The sequence below is a fragment of the Rhinolophus sinicus genome, chromosome 2, assembly GCF_057876585.1.
Source record: "Rhinolophus sinicus isolate RSI-liver-muscle chromosome 2, RSI-T2T, whole genome shotgun sequence".
Lineage (NCBI taxonomy): Eukaryota > Metazoa > Chordata > Mammalia > Chiroptera > Rhinolophidae > Rhinolophus > Rhinolophus sinicus.
In genome coordinates, this window is record NC_142502.1 from 96,645,458 (window position 1) to 96,663,224 (window position 17,767).

General features: G+C 56.1%; 2 protein-coding genes across 11 annotated transcripts; one reads left to right on the forward strand and one right to left on the reverse strand.

Annotated features, from left to right (window-relative positions):
- Positions 1-33: 33 nt before the first annotated feature.
- Positions 34-7,078, reverse strand: PRICKLE4 (prickle planar cell polarity protein 4). Of its 4 annotated transcripts, none has more exons than XM_074332920.2 (8): positions 6,941-7,078; positions 5,005-5,041; positions 3,575-3,718; positions 2,980-3,087; positions 2,137-2,274; positions 1,628-1,831; positions 873-1,077; positions 34-407 (listed from the first exon to the last, which is right to left on the reverse strand). In XM_074332920.2, exons 3-8 carry the CDS (start codon positions 3,704-3,706, stop codon positions 34-36), a joined length of 1,161 nt encoding a protein of 386 aa, XP_074189021.2. In that variant the 5' UTR covers positions 3,707-3,718; positions 5,005-5,041; positions 6,941-7,078. The 4 variants fall into 4 exon arrangements, with proteins under 4 accessions (XP_074189021.2, XP_074189020.2, XP_074189019.2 ...); XM_074332919.2 differs by lacking the exon at positions 6,941-7,078 and adding an exon at positions 5,716-6,114; XM_074332918.2 differs by lacking the exon at positions 6,941-7,078 and adding an exon at positions 5,618-6,114.
- On the forward strand, positions 6,412-15,330 carry FRS3 (fibroblast growth factor receptor substrate 3). 7 transcript variants are annotated; one of them, XM_074332911.2, is made up of 7 exons: positions 6,414-6,688; positions 8,067-8,205; positions 9,152-9,240; positions 10,420-10,606; positions 12,581-12,742; positions 13,561-13,718; positions 13,999-15,330. In XM_074332911.2, the coding sequence occupies exons 3-7, from the start codon at positions 9,175-9,177 to the stop codon at positions 14,908-14,910; spliced, it is 1,485 nt and encodes a 494-aa protein (XP_074189012.2). In that variant the 5' UTR covers positions 6,414-6,688; positions 8,067-8,205; positions 9,152-9,174; the 3' UTR covers positions 14,911-15,330. The 7 variants fall into 7 exon arrangements, with proteins under 7 accessions (XP_074189015.2, XP_074189014.2, XP_074189012.2 ...); XM_074332910.2 differs by having other exon boundaries at positions 6,415-6,688; positions 8,067-8,210; XM_074332914.2 differs by lacking the exon at positions 10,420-10,606 and having other exon boundaries at positions 6,412-6,688; positions 12,634-12,742.
- The last annotated feature ends 2,437 nt before the right edge of the window (positions 15,331-17,767 follow it).

A 17,767-nucleotide genomic window follows, 5' to 3' on the forward strand; every position in this document is an offset into this window, starting at 1 on the left:
CTCCCCCGACTCCCCCTTCTCCGGGCCGCGCCACTAGCAAATGATGCAGTGTTTCTTGGAAGTATCGATGTCCCCAGCTTGGGGGCTTCCGGGGCTCTTGCAGGGCTGGGGAAGGCGCTGGCCTAAGAAAAATCCTTCGGGTTCTGAGTCAGAGGAAGAAGAGCAGCTGGGGCACGGGGAGTCCTCCTTCGGATCAAGGGGAGTCTCCAGGGGGCTCTGCTCCCGCCTTTTGGGTGCCTCAGCCTTGTCCCCAGCTCGGCTGTCCTGCTCCGGGATGGATCCATGCGCCCCGCTCTGGGTTTCTCGACTGGAGCTGGCGGCAGCGGCGAGAAGGGCTGCTCCGGAGACGGTGGTGGCGTGCAGTGGGGCGCGATCCTCTCCTTCAACTCTGTCGAGCCCCGCCTCCCCTGCTCCGGGCCGGGTCAGACACGCCCATCTCTGAGACTTGAGTCTCCCTCTCCCAGATCCCCCGCAGGGCGGTACCCTGAAGCCAGGCCCAGCCTCCCGACCCGCCCCCAGGCCGTGCGCGCCGCCGCGGCCGCCGCTTCTCCCCCGGGCTCCCCGCCTCTCCCCGCCTCCGCCCACCAGAGGGCGGCCGCGTCCCCAGTCCAGGAACGAGTCCCGCCGCAGCCTCAACCGCGACGCGGGGTGGGTTCGGGAGGCCTTTGGAGCGCTCTGGCCAGGGACGCGCGGTGAGAGCTGCGGGCCCCGAGGCTCGGGTCTGGGGTATGCGGTTGGGGGACGGGGGCGCTGCTGGAGGGACGGGACGGCGTGGGACCGGGGCGAGGGTCCCAGCCCGGGAGAACCCCCTCCTCAGCTCAGCCCAAGCCGCTGTCCCCTTCCCCCTTGATCTGCACCTTTCCCTCCCTTACCAAGGGACACTCTCCCTTCCAGTGTCCCGGCCGGGCTCGAGCCGGCATCCGAATAGCGACTCTCAAAGCAGGTAGGGCAGCAGGGGCCGCCCCCGGGCAGGGCATAACGTCCCCCGCCTAAGGGCCCAGCGCAGTCCTGGCAGCAGAAGTGGTTCTCGTGCCAGCGTTGTCCTTCAGCCTCGGTACAGCGCGGGGAGAAGATCAGCTGGGAGAGGGAGAGGGGAACGCCTCATTCATTCATTCACTCATTCATTCATCCAACAACCACTTATACCTAGTTAACGCTAAAGCACCTCTACGGACATTACCATTAGATCTACTCAACTAGTCTCCGACGCAGGCAGGGCTGACTGGCTTAGCCAGGATTCCCCAGCTAGCAGGTGGCACAGCCGCTAGCGACTGGTCGCCTGGACTCCCAACCTAGGGTTCTGGCTGCTTCATGCTGACATTAACGGAGTTCCTCGCATGATGGGGCACAGCACTGGGTAGCGGAATACTGATGTGAAAGTCTGTCCAAGAGTCCCTGCTCCGGAGAAATTCTCAGTCCCAGAAAATCTGGGGGACTCTGCTTGTTATGGTGGAGGCCACAAAGGCACAGAGTCCCACATGCCCCGAGCTCGTCAGCATAATGGGAACACAAAGGTCCCAGGTTGGTTCCTAGTTCTCCCTACTCCACTCTGAGATACTGGGAGAGGTGGACCCTTACATCCTGCCACGTGGGACCCTGAGCAGACCCCCTCCTCTCAGGGCTGTACCTGGTCACAAGCAGGGCAGCGCGGCCTCAGCAGCTCAGCATGATGACGGCCGCAGTAGAGATGCCCATTGTGATAGAAGTAGATGAGGTTTATCAAGGCTTGGCCACAGGCCTGGCAGGCAAAGCAAGCCGGGTGCCAGCAACGCCGTTCTCCTGCCCGGGCTGCAAATACTCCGTACTCCCCTGGCCTCAGCCGCTCCCTGCACTGCAGGGGGGGTGTGGGGGGGAGGTGTGCTGGCTGCTCAGAGGGGATACCACCCACCCTCCTAGCTTCTCTCCTGACTTCCCTCCCAACCCCAACCTAACTGTTCCCTCCATACCCCTGCGCAAGCCCACCTCCACTGCAGGCTCCACTAAGAACCCCCAAACTTGGTTTCCTTTATCCTAAAGCTTGCCAAATTGTCAACCCCCAAACCCCTTTTTCCCACCAGAGCCCCAGAAGCTAGCTCCTGCAAAAGTGAGGGCAGAGTGGAGGAAGGGGAATATTGCAGGGGGGTGGGTACTACATACCTTCTCACAGGTACATTCTTCTGGCCTGGGAGGTACCAGGCGCACCGCCCCCTGTCCCAGGGCCTCTCGCCTCCGCTGGGCACAGAAGAGCCGCAGCTCAACCAGCTCCTCCTCCCCAAGGGCCAGGCAGTATCGCTCCTACAGAAACAGGCCTCCACTGTGACTGGGGGAGACCCAGCAGGCAAGATTGAAGTTTGATTGGAGAGAGAAGGCTTAGCTGCTGGTCAAAGGAAGGTTGCAGAACCCTCAGGGAGGTACAGGTGATAAGAGCATAGACGGGCATTGAGATGGAGAGGGGAAAAGGGACAAGAGCTCCAGTAGGTCCACCTGGGTCTCACGCCCCCCACCCCCAGGAATGGTTACTGCTCAGATAGCCTTATAGCACTTAGCTCTTTCACCGTATATTTAGGTCCTTGCTCCCAATAAGCTATAGTTCAATATCACTTCCCATTGTGTTTTCCCTATTTATTCCCTATTCTTCTGCCTTGCCTTCCCAATTGAATTGTAAGCCTTTAGCCTGGGCACTCATAGGGCCTCAATAAATACTTAACCATACTCCCTACATTTGTACATTCCATTATTGGTTTCAAAAGTTGTTCATGTCCATTTTCTCATTTGCTCTTCAACTAAGCATTGTGGTGGGCAGAACAGCTAGTATGTAGATAATTGTACCCCTTATGTAGATGTGGAAACTCAGGAAGGGGGTGGGGGGATGACTTCCCCCAATTAGTGGCATAGCTAGGCCTTAAGTCCATGTTCCCTGACTTCTGGACCAAGGTTCTTCCCACAGTCTGTAAAGAGAAGGAGGCCAAAGAGAGGGACGCTGGGGAGAGGGAGACCCACATCGATATCCTGTGGAGGGAGCTGCTGCAGCAGAGTCCGAAGCCCCGGCCAGGTGGGGAATCGGTTGGTGTCCAGGCCAGCGAGCCCCAAGCTCAGAACTTCAGGATTCTGAGGAGACAGCAGACAAGGAGTGGAACTAGGTTTTCCTTCCTTCCTCTTTTTCCCTCCCCTTCTTCTTGCCAGCTCTTCTCTAATCTGGAACGACTTCCAAGCACCACCCTCCCTTTCGACAATCAACTCCTGCAAGATCACCAGGACATTTGTGATCTGACTGAGGGAGGCAGGGGAGGCCTCACACCCCCAAACAGCTTCCCTTCCTATACTTGAAATCACCCCCTTTTTAGGGCCAAAGCTCCTCAGGTCTGCTTTGACAACACAGGCCCCCTAAGAAAGGTAGTGTGTATTCATGTGGGTACATTGCATTCAAGTTGAACCGCCATGTCCTAAGAGGGACGTAGAGACAGGGATTCCTGCAAAGAGAAAAGGGCCACGGAGGCTGGGAACAAAGGCTAACTATCTCCCAGTTGGTGTGAATGGGAGGAGGTCTAAAGAATGGAGGCATGTCGGTCTCAGGGAACAGCAGGACTCCTACTACCTGAGCAGGGGTTTCCTCGGGATCTTCCTCTGGCAGGTGGCCTGGGTCACTGTCTAAGTTCTCTGGTGGACCTGGCTCCTGAGCGGTGAGGCTCTCCCCTTGGTGGGGCCAGCCAGAGTTCGTCACCGACATTGGTGGCAAAGTCTGCCCGGAAAAATCACAAGAACACCTCCCATTTATTGGGCCCTTACAATGAATGGGCTATGAGGCAGTGCTAAATGCTCTACAGGCATTCTCTCATTCAACCCTCCCAACAACCAGGCAAGTTAGGTGGTATTTTTGTCTCCATTTCACAGATGGTCAAACTGAGGCTCAGTGAGCATAAATGGTATGCCCATGGTCACAAAGCTATAAAAAGTGGCAGAGCCAGATGTTGAGGCCAGCCTTTCAGCTCCAGAGTTTTTGAAACTCAAACGCTGGGGTCTCCTAAGATTGGGATGGAGGAAAGAGTCCCACAGTGAGGGGAGAGGGCATTTTCCCTCTCTGGTGAGCCTTTAGGCAGGCTACTCCGTTCTTCCCCATCTCCCTAGCCTTAATCCCCCCATTCTCATTGTACACTTAGCACCCCAGTGAGCCTGCTTACTCCCCATTCCCTACATAGGGCCCCACTTTTCCAGCTGTAGGATTGAGCCAGATGAAAGGACCACTTCACCAGGAAGCCCTTCCTAGCCTCTCCAGTCCATAACTGCTCTCCTTTCCCTGAGCTCCAGAAGTAATAAGTATATTCAGCGCCTCAGAGTTAGCACCTAATATTTCTGTGTCTCTCTCAGCTCATCTAGTCTATAGGCAACTCGAGAACAGAGGAAAATCTTGTGCTTCTAGCTTCTATCTATAGCAGCAATTTCATTGCACAGTTCTAAGTGCATCCCTTCAGCCCTCCTCTGGGCACACCCTGAGAGCACCACAGCATCTTGGGGGTGGGGGGTGACTATGGAAGTAGAAAAGCAATGGGCCTGAGGAGCTCACAGCCTAGTGGGTAACACAGGGATGAAACTAGGCAGAATGGCGCTAGAGCTCTGGGCAGATATACACAGCAGCCTAGGAAGAAAAATAACCAGGGCAAGCTTTTTTATGTTTACTCTGTGCCAGGGGCTATTCTAGCATTTTACATAATATAATCCATCCTCATAACAATCCTGTCAGGTAGTTTCTATTTTCCCATTTTATGGTTGAAACAAACTGAGGTTAATTACCTTGCCCAAAGTCACATTAGAAGGCTAAGGGAAGCTTTAGGAGGCCCCTTTTGAGAGCTGGGATGGATTCTGACTGGCAGCTGGGAACAGGCGGGCCATCACCAAATCCCTGGCCTCTAAGACCCAGCTTTGGGGGTGGGAACAGGGTTTGGACTATACATTATATTGCTTTCCAGCCCACAGCCCCCCTTTAGATGTCCTGTGCCACCCTTCCCTGCTTCCTGGCTCCACACCCACCTGCTTCCTTCCCGTTCTGTCCGTCAGGTCAGGTTTCCTGTGGAAGGCAGCCAGGATGGACAATTCACACTCAGGGCCAGGAGTGGCCACTTCCCCTAACAGCACTGACGCCTGCTCCAGGCAGCAAGAGATACTTGGGGGAAGAGGCCACACAAAAGGAGGGGGCGCATCTGGGGCCTCAGAAGGGGATTTGCACCCTCTCTTCCAGATCAGTTCTAGTTTGCATGAAATTGTCCCACACAGAAACAAGGCTCAGAAATCAGCCCTCACCCTCACACTGCATCCTCCCCAAGAGCGACCTAACTCCATCTTCGCTAAGCACTGGACTCCACCTTACTAACGTGCTGGATTACTTCCAGAATTCCCCTCCCTCTTCCCGTCTTAGACAAGGGACAAGGTTGAACCCCTTTTCCCGCCCCCGCTCTGGTGCAACCAGATTCACGGTGTTCGACCTTCCCAATCCACCCCTGAAAGGCAGAGCCTGAGCCACGAAGTAAAGGTGATGGGAAAGTTTCCCCGGACAGTGAGAGGGAGAAGGGAAGAAGTGTCCGGTCCCGCCAAATGCCTTTTCGATAGCTCCCCAAAGTTTTTTCATGTACTTCACAGGGCCCACCTCCGAGGCTGGGCGTGGTGTGTCCCCGAGTCTCCTGGGGTTCCCAGTCTGGCTGCTGGGAAGTTAGGGGAGGGGACGGGATTCTGCTGGGGTCTCACCCTCGCCGCGCGCCGGTGTCCCGGACGTTCCGGACGGACCCCGCCGTCGGGCCCCTCACTCAGTCCCCACCCCGAGGTTCAGCGCCCGCCTCTGCCCTCCAGGAGAGCGCGGCCCAGGCTCTCCCCCGCCCCCCGCGACCCGCTCCCGCCCCTCCGCGGTTGGTAAAGCAGGACGGCTCCGGGAGGGGCCTGGGCTGCAGACTGAGGAAAGCGTTTGTGGGATCCCGCGGTGGAAAGCGAGCAGGCTCCACCGCCCTGCCACACCCCACTGCCATGGGTTCAGTGCCTGGATCACGGCCCTGCGCGCGCGCGGAGCAAACACCAGGAAGCCTTGTTTATGCCGGCTCCTCTGCCAATCCCTGAGCAGGACGCCTTTCCGACCTGCATGTTCCCCACCACCACCACCTCCACCCGCCCGGCCCCGGCCTCCTAGTACCGCCCCTCTCTGTGTCCCCACCCCACTGAGTTCCCTCCGCCGTGTCTCCAGTGGTTCCCCCGCCCCTTCCCCTTTCCTCAGTCCCTTTCCGAGGTCGCTCGTACTGCCCTTCTCCTTTCCGTCCTTTCAGACCCCTCCCCACATCTTTTGTGTTTCTCCCTCCGCCTCCTCCCCCTTCTGCTCCCAGGAGAGGAAACCTCTGGTCCCACCTCTGGTCCCCTTAGCCCCGCCCCCGCCCCCGCCCCAGTCTCCACTCCGCCCCCCGCCAGGAGCTCTCAGCCTCTGGCCAGGAGCGCCCTCTGGCGTGTGCGCATGCTCCCTGCTCCCAACTGCAAAGTCCTCCAAAGGGACCTTCTAGGCCGCGCGCCGGTAGCCCCCGAGCGGGTCCGCCCGCCCGCAGCGTCTCGTTGGTGCTGCCGGTGACCTCCGACCCCGCGGCTGCGGGGCGGGACGGGGAGGCCTTAGCTCCGGGCGGGCGGCGGCTGCTGCAGCGGGACCCGGGAGCGGGGCCCGGCGCCGCCCGGGCCGCGGGGCGATGTGAGTCGGGGCGCGGCGGGGCGGGGACGAGGCGGCTCCACCGAGGCCGCACCGCGCCGCAGTCTCTGCTCCCACCCGAGGAAATCCCGGGTGGGCGGGTGGTGGAACCCCGGGATTGGGGGCGGGGATCGAAGGACGACGCGCGGCCCCGACCTCCCCCTTCCCGGTGTCTAAGAATCTCCCTGACAACCTTGCGACCTAAATCTGCCTCTCACTCCCCAGAACCACCCCACCCCCACTCTCCCGACACACCTTCGCACGTCCTGGTGCCCTCAGGACCCCCTCCTGCGAATTCCCCTGATACGCCCACAGAGCCACCATTCTCTCCTGGATGCCCCCAAATGCTTCCACCGCGCTGAAATTCCTCTGATCCATCAGACTCTCCCCCCAGGTTCTCCCTGCACCATGTTCAAATCCAGAAAACCGCCCACGTTTCCCCAGCCCTCATGTTTTGAGTCTGCATAACCCCCTCTAACTCCGCCCCTAATCCACACCTATCCCAAACCAGAGCCCCCTGCTCCAGTTCCACCCAACATAATCCCCCTCGTTGGGCTGTCATATGCCCTGATAATCATCTTAAAACTTCACCTAGGAAGTTTTCCAACCATGCAGAGCACAAGGGGCCCTTGGAAGTGATATTTTTCCAGAGAGGAGGGTGGCATTTCGAGGGACTTCAGGGTCCTGGCTTGTCAGCTTGTCTACCTGAGGCTCAGATCCCTGAATTTTTGGCTTATTGTTAGCATTTATGTTAAAATTGTAGGCCTTCCAGAGCTTGGAGAACAGAAAATCTGTCAAGCTTCCAAATGTGATATTGAAGGAGATTGTCCTGGAAGAGGAAAATGAGTGTTTTCATGATGTTTGTCCTATATACTTATCTCTAGAGGTTATTTAAGCTGGAGCTCCACAGTTTACAAATATTTCCCTTAAAAACTAAGGCCTTGGCGTGGGAGTTAGAGTGGTGTTGAGGTATTGACTCCCAGAAATTTAGTAGCAATAAAACAAGACTAGAATTTTGGTTTCCTGAATCTTAAGCCAGTGCTCTTTCCAGCTCTTTGTAGAGTTCTCTGCAAAGGTAAGGTGGTAGTGTTGGTGTTGGTTGTAGTAACAGGATTCCGATGGGAGTCTAGAGGCCATTAAAAGGTCTTGGGCTGCCTCAGATTTCAAACTTATTGATGCGAGGGGCGTCTCCTTCTCAGGGCCTCTGGAGCTCGGCATTTGTGGTCCCTTTGCCCCTGATCTTGCTTTATTCATTGGTGTTTCTGTTCCTTTAGACCTGGAACAGATAGCCAGGTGGGATGGACTGACAGTAAGTCAGTTTCATTAACGGGGATGAGGATGGAAGGTTCCACTAACCTGAGGTCTCTGTCTCCTATGCTAGGTGAACCCCAAGTGTGTCCCAGAGGGATCCAGGTGACTTCTCTACAGACTGCTTGGCATGATGCCCCACCAAGAACGGGGGGAATAAAGTGGGGGTCCTTCCCCATGCCCCTCCCATGGTCAGCTCCCCAATGGCCTGGGTAAGGTGAGAGCTGTGTATAGGAGCCACTTTCCTGGAGTTTCCCAAGTTGGGAGGAATGGAAAGTGCAGGTCAGGCTTGTTCAAAGCTTTACATTCAGCGAGAGTTCTAGAAGGATATCTAATCTTATAGGCTCGTTTCTTTCATTTCTTGCAGCAAGTTGCAACCCCTTAACTTCTGGTTGGGATCAGTCCATGCATTTATTTGCTCCCTTAGGTCACTTAAGCTTGGTGGTATCCTCTCCATCCTAGGCGCAGGTCTGACTGTTGTGACGTAAATCCAGTTGCCATAATCTTGGAGGGAAAAGCCGGATAGTAAGGCCTCTGTCTCCCCTTTGTACAAAGGCAAACCTCCCCTTTGTACAAAGGCAAACCTAACCAAGGTTATAAAAATTGTTCTCTATTGTAAATGTCCAATCTCCTGAGTGTATCTCTTGACCGTAATATCGCACCTCATTTGGAGAGAACATCAAAAAGAAAAAGTTGAGATGGATGTCGGGATTGTGGTAAGAAAGGAAAAGAGTGATTCTCAAGTTATTTTGCTGAATCTGGATGAGGTCCTAGGTTCGGCACCCAACTCCTGATGCAAATCCCTTCTTCTGGGTCCCTACTTTTATCCATGCTTTTTCCGCTGCCCAGGCTTCCCTTCTATCATTACATAGGCCAAAATCTTACGTACTTCTCCAGGTCCAGATCAGATGATACCTCTGAGAAGCTCTTTCTGTCCCTGTCAGTATTAATCCTTAACACATGCTAACTTGAGTTAATGTTTATCTAATGTGTGTCTGGCGCTGGGTTGAGACTGGGAATTCCTTGAGGGAGGGGCTATGTCATATAGTCCTTTGGGCAGAGTAGGTGATCGCAACAAGGGAGTTATGCCAGAGTCCCCCTGAGCAGGACTTTTTGGAGCTGATCGGTGACTTTCTTATCCCTTATGTTTCTCACTAGGGTAATCAGGCTGCTCTGACACCATGGGGAGCTGCTGCAGCTGCCTGAACAGAGACGGCATCCCAGACAACCACCCCACCAAGTTCAAGGTACCCACAGCCCCCTCCTCTCCTGAGTTCCCCCCCCGCCATGGCCTCCTGGGCTCCGGCCCACGCTGTCGAGCTGCCTCAGCCTCCCTAGGGAAGGTGAAATGACAGGCTGAGGCTGTGGGCTCATCAAACCTTCTCGAGATCAGAGCCTCTGAGGTGGCCTGAGGAAAAGGAGCCCAGGCCACTGACGTTTATGCGGCTCTTGGTGCTACCAAGAATGAGGAAATACTGTAATACAGTAGCAAACATCGTGATTTTTAGAACATTCACTTCTGTTAGCATATTGTAATACCTTTACATACAACTTTTTTGGAGAAAACAGCAAGTCTGTATTTGTGAGTTAATATATAAAGTATTTAAAACAGTGCTTAACACATGGTAAGGTGTTTGCTGTTTGCCTTGGGAAGCTAAGGCCATGCCCAGGGCACCTGTGCACCCTGGCCCCTTCTCCCTCCCTGTAGGGGGAGACCGACCCCTCCTGACTCCCTGCCTATTGCGACACGCGTTTCTCCCGCTCACCACAAGAGGGAGCCTTCAGCAAGGTCCTATAACGGGAGGCGGTATGTACGGGGGTGCCAAAAAAGTATACACAAGTGGACACTGGTCAACGTAGCTCAAGCAGTAGTTCGCCGTAATCAGAAGTGTCTGGACGCTGATGGGAACCACTTTGAGCACCTCTTGTAATTGCAGACGTCAAACGTGACTTGTACTCATCTTGTTATTGGTATATATCGAGTATTACAATTTTAATAGTTTTTTCCTTTCTTAAAATGTGCATACATGTTTTTGGCAACCTCTGTATGTCTTCTGCCTTGGGTTTGACTGTCCCAGGGTCTTAAGATTTTGAACTCCAAATTGAGCACCTTCTCCCATTAACATCTGATCCTCGGCTACTAAGCCATGGACTATCTGAGGTCATCTAACCTTGGTCATCCAACCGTCTGACCTTGGAGGTCAGCTAACCATCTGTCGCTCTCCTCACTGTCCACATGACAAAACTGAGGCCTAGAGAACTGTCGTGGATCAGGGGCCCTGAGTAATCGTGGTCTGTAGTCTGTGGTGAGTCAGGGGAGCCCCTCAGCCCCCCACCTGTAGCCCTGCCTCATCAGCCTGCCTCCCAGTGCACCTATGCACACTTGTTGGACTCACTCCTTGATCCTCTGTCCCCCGACCCCCCAGGTGACAAATGTGGATGACGAGGGGGTGGAGCTGGGCTCTGGGGTGATGGAGCTGACTCAGAGCGAGCTGGTGCTTCACCTGCATCGGCGTGAGGCTGTCCGCTGGCCTTACCTTTGCCTGCGGCGCTATGGCTACGATTCCAACCTCTTTTCCTTTGAGAGTGGCCGCCGGTGTCAGACAGGCCAGGGTGAGTACCAGTCCCTGCCCCACCCTGGGATAGGAGCTTTTGCACCTGGGCCAGGTACTTGCGCTGGAAGTCGTAGCTCGAGACTGGGGGCAAGTCTGCTGACTTGGCATGTGTTGGCCAACGAAGGGAAGGGTCATGGTCAGGAGCACACAGCATGTTCATGCAGAACTAAGTGGGCTCCCAGGCCAGTGCCCTTTTGCATCGGTCATTGCATCCTGCCCTGGGTTCCTTTGTGGGAACGACCAATGGGGAGGTGTCTGTGCTCCTGGGCCAGAGCCTGCTTGGGAAAAGCAAGTGATTCTTCATCCTTCTTTACTACAATTTTAAGGGTCCCTATTGCCCCCTAAGTAGGAACAAACTTTCTTCTGAGCCCACAGGTCCTATACCCTGGACCCTGTGAATAGCGAAAGGTCAGGCAGGAAGCTCTGGCATCCTTGGGGCTGAGCGCCTTGGGAACGATAGATTTGGAGGGGCAGGACTCTTGGGTCCCAGTGGACAGAGTAACCCGCAAGAGGTTAATCTTTGTCCCTCGTCACCTGTGAGCAATGGAGTGTGATGTATTCTCCCTTCTTCCCCTTTCTTCCTGCAAGTCAGAGGTCAAGGAGTAGTAGGGGTTGTTCCATGAGGTCGAGGCTAGAGCCAGCCAGTGCTCGTTGAAGGAGTGGTGTGGTCTGGGCTTACCGTTGGGGACCCAGACCTAAGCCCTGGAGGAAGCCTGCATGGGATTGTGTTAAATGGAGCTGGGGTCGTGACGATACACAGGTGAAATGAACAAGGGCCTCCGATGAGGCTGCCAACACACCAGGGAGTGGCAGGTTGTGTTGGCTCGGGGGGCCTCCACCCCAGCACCTGACCCTCAGGGCTCAGGCGAAAGAGGGAGCTCGTGCTCAATGAGCAGAGAAAAGGGAGGAAGGGGCTTCCTTGGTGCTATTTAATCCACACGTGGGATCCTGGAGGGGCTGCCCTGGGCGCCAACACAGGGTTTTCCTAAAACTCCAAGTTTTCCCAGCATTTTTTAGCCCTCAACATAGTTTGCTAGGGTTTTTTTCTCTGCCTCTATCGTTCCTGTCCCATACCCCAGCCTAGCTTTGTCTTATTTTTGGTGTGGATCTATGCACACGCACACCCCAAGTAGCCTGTCTTGTGCCCCGGGCCCCGCTGTTACAGGGCAGGGTGCAGAACCCCAGACTGGCACAACATCTGAGGGCATCTTCATACCCCCAGGGTCACAGGTACTCAGCCCCAGTCCTGCTGTCCCCAGGACTGTGCGCTGCTGTGTTAGCGTTTAAGGAGCTGTAAGGGCGGCTGTACTGAGGGGCCACGTGATCACTTAGCCACAGTTGTCCTTTAGCTGATCGCCCATCTTTCCATCCTCTCTGCCGGAGTTTAAGCTCCATGAGGTCGGAGGCCTGTACACAGTAGGCATGTGCTCTCTGGCCAGGTTCTGGGATAAGTACCCAGTGAACAAGCTCTGCCCTCAAAGAGCTTCAGGGCTGTTGGGCATAGACCTGGTATTCTGGGTAGAGCTCTTTTTTCTGGGGAGCAGAGGGTGGTAGGCAGAGGGAGATGAGAGCAGCATGTGAAAAGGAGTGGTTACTAATCTAATACTACCCTTTTCACTTTAATTTGTATTCTCTTCCCCTCACCCCTGTATATATGACATCCTTATGAAAATGATTGAACCTCAGAGGAACATAGCTAAAGTAGTGGATTTCCAGATGGTAATAGACGGTGGGAGGGCAGGGGCTCGGGCCCAGTGCCTCCCTTAGCTCTTGCAGTTTAGAGTACGCTGGGGAGAGTACTCAGGATGAAGGGGGCTCTCCCGCGCCTCGCCCCCACCTCCCCCTGCCCCTCCCCGCCGGCCTGGAACTGGCGCTCAGCAACATTTCCTGAGCTTTGTGCCTGGGTTCAGCTTCTCTGCTCCTTCCCTTTGGGCACAGGATCAGGAGCCTCATTTCTTCCTCTCCTGCTTAGGGATATTTGCATTCAAGTGCTCTCGGGCTGAGGAAATCTTCAACCTCCTTCAGGATCTGATGCAGTGCAACAGCATCAACGTGATGGAGGAGCCAGTCATCATTACCCGCAACAGCCATCCGGTGGAGCTCGACCTCTCGCGGGCCCCCCAGCCTCCCAATGGTGAGGAGACCCCTGTCCTCGGCACCGCAGCGCACACACACACATACACACACACACACGCACACACACGCGGCCCAGGAAGCACCAATCTTGGAAGCATGAGTCAGGCAGGCAGGTGGGGGGCTGGCTGGGTGAGCCAGCATTCCAGGACCGGTGTCCATTATCAGAACCACTCTCAGGGGTGGGTAAGATCTGGCATGGGCCAATCAGGTGACTCCAGCTGAAGTGGGGGAGTCCTGGAACTTGTATCCACTAATGGTCAGGGAGCAGACAGAAAGACATTGGGTTTCCATGGAAATGGCACTCTGGAGCCGTTTTTCTTCCTTTCTTCCGTCCACTGGATCATACCCGTATGCCTTTCCTGACGGCTGGTGCAGGCATCTCTGCCCATAACTGGTGCCCATGACTAGACTAGTGGAGAGGTCCTCAACAGTTTCCACTTGTTCATTCACTGGGTCCACCCTGAGCACCTGCTCTGTGTTCTGTACTCCATGGGCTGGCTTGTGGCCGGGCAGACGACATGGAAATACAGTCCCTGATTTCAGGGAGGTTCCCTGGAGCTCACCGGCAGAGCTAGAAGGAGGTGAAGGGTCGGTCCAGTGACGAAAGGTGTGCTTTAAGTGTTTCAGATGAGGTGGCGATGGGGGAAGTGTAGTGGGGTTCAGGCTGAGCTTCGAGGGAAAGGGTAGGGTTTGAAGAACAGAGAGGTGAAAGATAATAAGGAACTGCCAGTTCAGTGGGGCGAACCCCTTTGTGGGCCCTGGGAGCATCTCCCCTCCGATTGGAGGAGTCCCAGCACTGGTCTCCTCTGTGCCCAGCACTAGGCTGTACCGTCTCCAGCTTCACCAATGGTTTCCCTGGCTGCCCAGGAGAGGGCCCCCGATTCTCAGCACCCCGACGCCCCTCAACGAGCAGCCTGCGACACCCCTCGCTTGGGGAGGAGTCCACCCATGCCCTCATTGCCCCTGATGAGCAGGTGAGCAAGCAGCTGCCCCACCCCTCCCTGTGTGTGGGTGGGAATCGGGGATCAGGAAATAGGGTACGTCCTCCCAGTGAGGCTCATGGGCGGAAGAAAACTGATAGGGCCCCGTTGCTCTCCCCACAAAGGGAGACAGCGTCCCTGGAAGTTGGAGGGTAAGGACTGGAGGAAAGCCCAGCTCTTCCCCGCTGGGCTGCTGGTCTCTCATCCTGTCCCCTCTGTTCTCTCCTTCTCCCTGCCCCTGGGCCCTGCTGCTGCACTTGGACCCTCCCCCCAGTCCCACACTTATGTCAACACGCCAGCCAGTGAGGACGATCCACGCAGGAGCCGGCACTGCCTACAGCCGCTGCCCGAGGGCCGGGCGCCCTTCCCCTCACAGGCCCGGGGCCCTGGCCCCCGGGACCCGCAGGTGTTCTTGCAGCCGGGCCAGGTGAAGTTTGTGTTGGGCCCAACCCCTGTGCGGCGGCACACGATGAAGTGCCAGGGCCTCTGCCCCAGCCTCCGTGACCCCCCTCACCACAACAACAATGAGGGCCCCTCAGAGTGCCCCGCGCAGCCCAAGTGTACCTATGAGAATGTCAGCGGGGGGCTGTGGCCGGGAGCTGGCTGGAGACTGAGCCCCGAGGAGCCGGGCTGGAATGGCCTTGCCCACCGCCGGGCCGCCCTGCTGCACTATGAGAACCTGCCCTCCCTGCCCCCCGTGTGGGAGGGCCATGCCCAGCGGTTGGGGGAGGAGGCCGGGGATGACGGGGACTCAAGGGACGGGCTCACTCCCTCTTCCAATGGCTTCCCTGATGGCGAGGAGGACGAAACCCCACTGCAGAAGTCCACCAGCACCCGGGCTGCCCTTCGCAGCCACGGCAGCTTCCCTGTGCCCCTGACCCGCCGCCGAGGTTCCCCGAGGGTCTTCAACTTTGATTTCCGCCGGCCAGGCCCTGAGCCCCCGAGGCAGCTCAACTACATCCAGGTGGAGCTGAAGGGCTGGGGTGGAGACCGCCCCAAGGGACCCCAGAGCCCTGCAGTCCCGCAAGCCCCTGTGCCCACCACCCACCCTGCCCGCAGCTCAGACTCCTACGCCGTGATTGACCTCAAAAAGACCGTGGCCATGTCCAACCTGCAGAGGGCTCTGCCCCGAGACGATGGCACCGCCCGGAAAACCCGGCACAACAGCACCGACCTGCCTCTGTAGGGACTTCCTCCGCCTGCCCCGGTCCAGCCTCCGCCTCTCACACCCTTCCTCTGAACCCGCACACCCCGGGGTTCGGGGGTGCTTTGCAGAAGGGCATTGAGGAGGGACCAGATGCTTCCCTGTGCTGGCCGGAGTCCCCAAAGATATCAGCCACTGAGTTGCCTGGTCTCCAAGCTGGGGAGAGGAGAGGGTGACCGAGCGAGGAGGGAGCCATGACGTAAACTGTGAACAGTTCCCATGATTGCATTTAGCACCCTCCTGTCACGTCCATTTGTCTTGTCTGTTGTCTGTGTATTGTTTTTGGTTGAAATTTGGAAACATTTTGTACCTGTTGATTTTATTTATCAGTTTATTTTTCTATTTATTGTTTCAAATGTAATTTAACATATTTATTATTAATATAATTATTTTTAAATTCTGGCTTATTGGATGATGTCAAGTTCTTAGGGCATCTTCTCTGGCATGGTTCTGGGGGTGAGTAGGGAAGGCCTACTAGGGGCTTCCTGCTGAGAAGTGTGAGGTGGTTGTGGTTTTTGTGACAAGCCTCTGACCGTGTCTTTTTCTCCTCTAAGAAGCCCTCACCCAGGGATGGATGCTCATCAAAGGAAAGTGATAGGACACTGGAGTCCTAGATGCACAAAAGGGATTCGTAAGGAAAACTGCCCTGATGAGACAAAAATCCTGACTCTCTGCAGTTGGCAATGGCCGGGGGAGGGTGTTGGTGGGGACGGCTACACTAGATCCACCTTCTCTGGAACCCTTCACTGCTTCTTCCTTTTGCCACCAGGCGAGGTGGCAGTGGGTACTGCTCTCTTTTAATGCATTGGCCCAAGGGTGGACCCTGGATCCTCCTTCGGTGCCCCCAGCATGTCCAGGTTGAGCCTAGAGCCTTTAGACAGGACTTTTCCTAAAAGCCCAGGAATAGCAAAAGGAACATTTAGTGCCAAATGTAACTAAATAATCTGGCTTCAAATTGTCACTTCCCAGAGAACTGTTCCCGAGGAGTGGACTCTTCAGGGCGCTCTGTCCTCCCCCAGGGGTGCGGCCCTGACAAAGCTGCTACCTGAACACCTGCCTGGAAGCCCGGGGTCTGCGCAGGGCTGCACACGCCACCCACCCACTGCTGCTGTGGCAGGAGCCCCTCCTCCCTGTCCCAAGGCTGCCTCTGTCCTCTTCCTCCTCTCACTGGCCTCCCAGCTCCCAAGACTCCATTTCTATCTCTAACCCTGGAGTGGTTCATCTGAAGGGAATCTAGTGTCTGTGATAAGCCGCTCGACCCAGGCGATGCGTGGGAGTGAGGTTTGTCCAAGTTTCAGGGACAAGCCTTCTAATTCCTGGTCCCTGTTTGTGCCCCAGCTCTGCCCTGTGGAGCAAGACCTGTCGCCCTCACCAAGGACACAGGCCTCTCCTACTGTCCAAAACACCACCGCCCAGATCTCAATTCCAGGAGCGCCCTCTCCCCAGGTGGGCATTGGACTGACCAGCTTCCAGACACCCTGACCTTGGGTGTCACTCTGTTGGTGAAATGGATGAGGAGGGCTGGCCACAACTATGATGTGACAGAGGCCCTATACCTGAGGCCTAGCAGGGACCCAGAGCGCAGCTGCTGCTACCCGAGAGCTGGCACCAAACCCTTCTTTTGATCTCTGAGCGGAGGGATCACCCTCTGCAGACTTGATTCATTGCCCGTTTCCCACACGAGCAGGGAAATGCCGTCCTCTCTGCAGCTCACCAGACATTCAATTATGCTTTTTCGGTGTCTTTCCACGCTACCCCCCCTCTCCTCCTTTTGGCCTCCACAGTCGGGAATGGTGGTCTCCCCAAACAGGAGAGCCAAGGTGAGACGCAGTAGGCCCGTACAGGGCTTGGCCTAGGGGCCCTGGCCATGCTAGTGACTCGGCCTGCTCTAGCTCCTGTCACTCGGACGCTGTCATGGAGGAGCCAGAGGCTGGGTTCTGGTTCCACCCTGGCTATTATCTCTGCTCTCTTGAACATTTGGTTACCCCAAATGGGCCTCAGGTTTTACACCTGGAAAACACGGAGCTATTTGTGAGCAGTAGCCAATGAGATGACGAACATGACACCGCTTCGGAAAGTAGACAGATCTGGGCAAGCTGCGTTAACAACCCAACTGTTCCCCTGGAAAAAACAACTGGAAGTCACAACTCCTCGGCCTGAGACCTCAGGCTCAGATGAGCTGCTCCTTTACTGAGCGGTGCAAGAAGGAACAATTGAGCCTCATTCTCTGAGGTGGCCAGACCCCTGGGGAACGCCAGAGCAAGTCATAATCACTTTATTGCACATATTTGTGAGGCAGGAAGGGGAGGGGGTCTAGTGGACATGTCCCAGGAGTTGACTCCCAGGCCAGTGGGGCCGCCAACCTTCCCTGCCCCCTCCCTGGGTCACTGCCTCTGATCCACGAGGTCTGCTGCAGGAATTTTCCTCCGGCTGGGTGGGGGGTGTGTGAGTGGATGGGCTTCCTGGTAGGAAGGGGCGGGTGGGAGTGCTGCCCAGGCGGTGACCACGGCTCCTGTGTTTGAGCCTGCCCGGCTGACGTCAGGGCATTGTGTGCAGATGGAATCCGTTTCCATCGCTGCCATCATCGTCCAAAGATCATCACCTACATCAGGGACTGTTTGCTGAGTGCTCAGTTCTCTTCTTTAGAAACAGGCCCGACCCACCCCCTGGGCTGCCCTCAGGAAAGGACCGGAGCCAGCATCCTGTCCAGGAGTGACATTTCAGGTCTGACCAGGAGGGGCCCTCCCATCTACCCCTGGGTAATAATAGCACTTGAGAACGGTATAAACACAGCCATAAACACAGCCGGCTTTACCGTTTACTTCAGGCTCCCTGGGCC

Coding starts and splice junctions, on each gene's coding strand:
- PRICKLE4 (XM_074332920.2), bottom strand. CDS start 3,706: ATGTCGGTGACGAACTCTGGCTGGCCCCACCAAGGGGAGAGCCTCACC. Junction 1,832..2,136: donor AAGAATGTACCTGTGAGAAG/GTATGTAGTACC, acceptor CCCCCCCTGCAG/TGCAGGGAGCGGCTGAGGCC. Junction 1,078..1,627: donor GCTGCCCTGCTTGTGACCAG/GTACAGCCCTGA, acceptor TCCCTCTCCCAG/CTGATCTTCTCCCCGCGCTG.
- FRS3 (XM_074332911.2), top strand. CDS start 9,175: ATGGGGAGCTGCTGCAGCTGCCTGAACAGAGACGGCATCCCAGACAAC. Junction 9,241..10,419: donor ACCACCCCACCAAGTTCAAG/GTACCCACAGCC, acceptor CCGACCCCCCAG/GTGACAAATGTGGATGACGA. Junction 10,607..12,580: donor CCGGTGTCAGACAGGCCAGG/GTGAGTACCAGT, acceptor TCTCCTGCTTAG/GGATATTTGCATTCAAGTGC.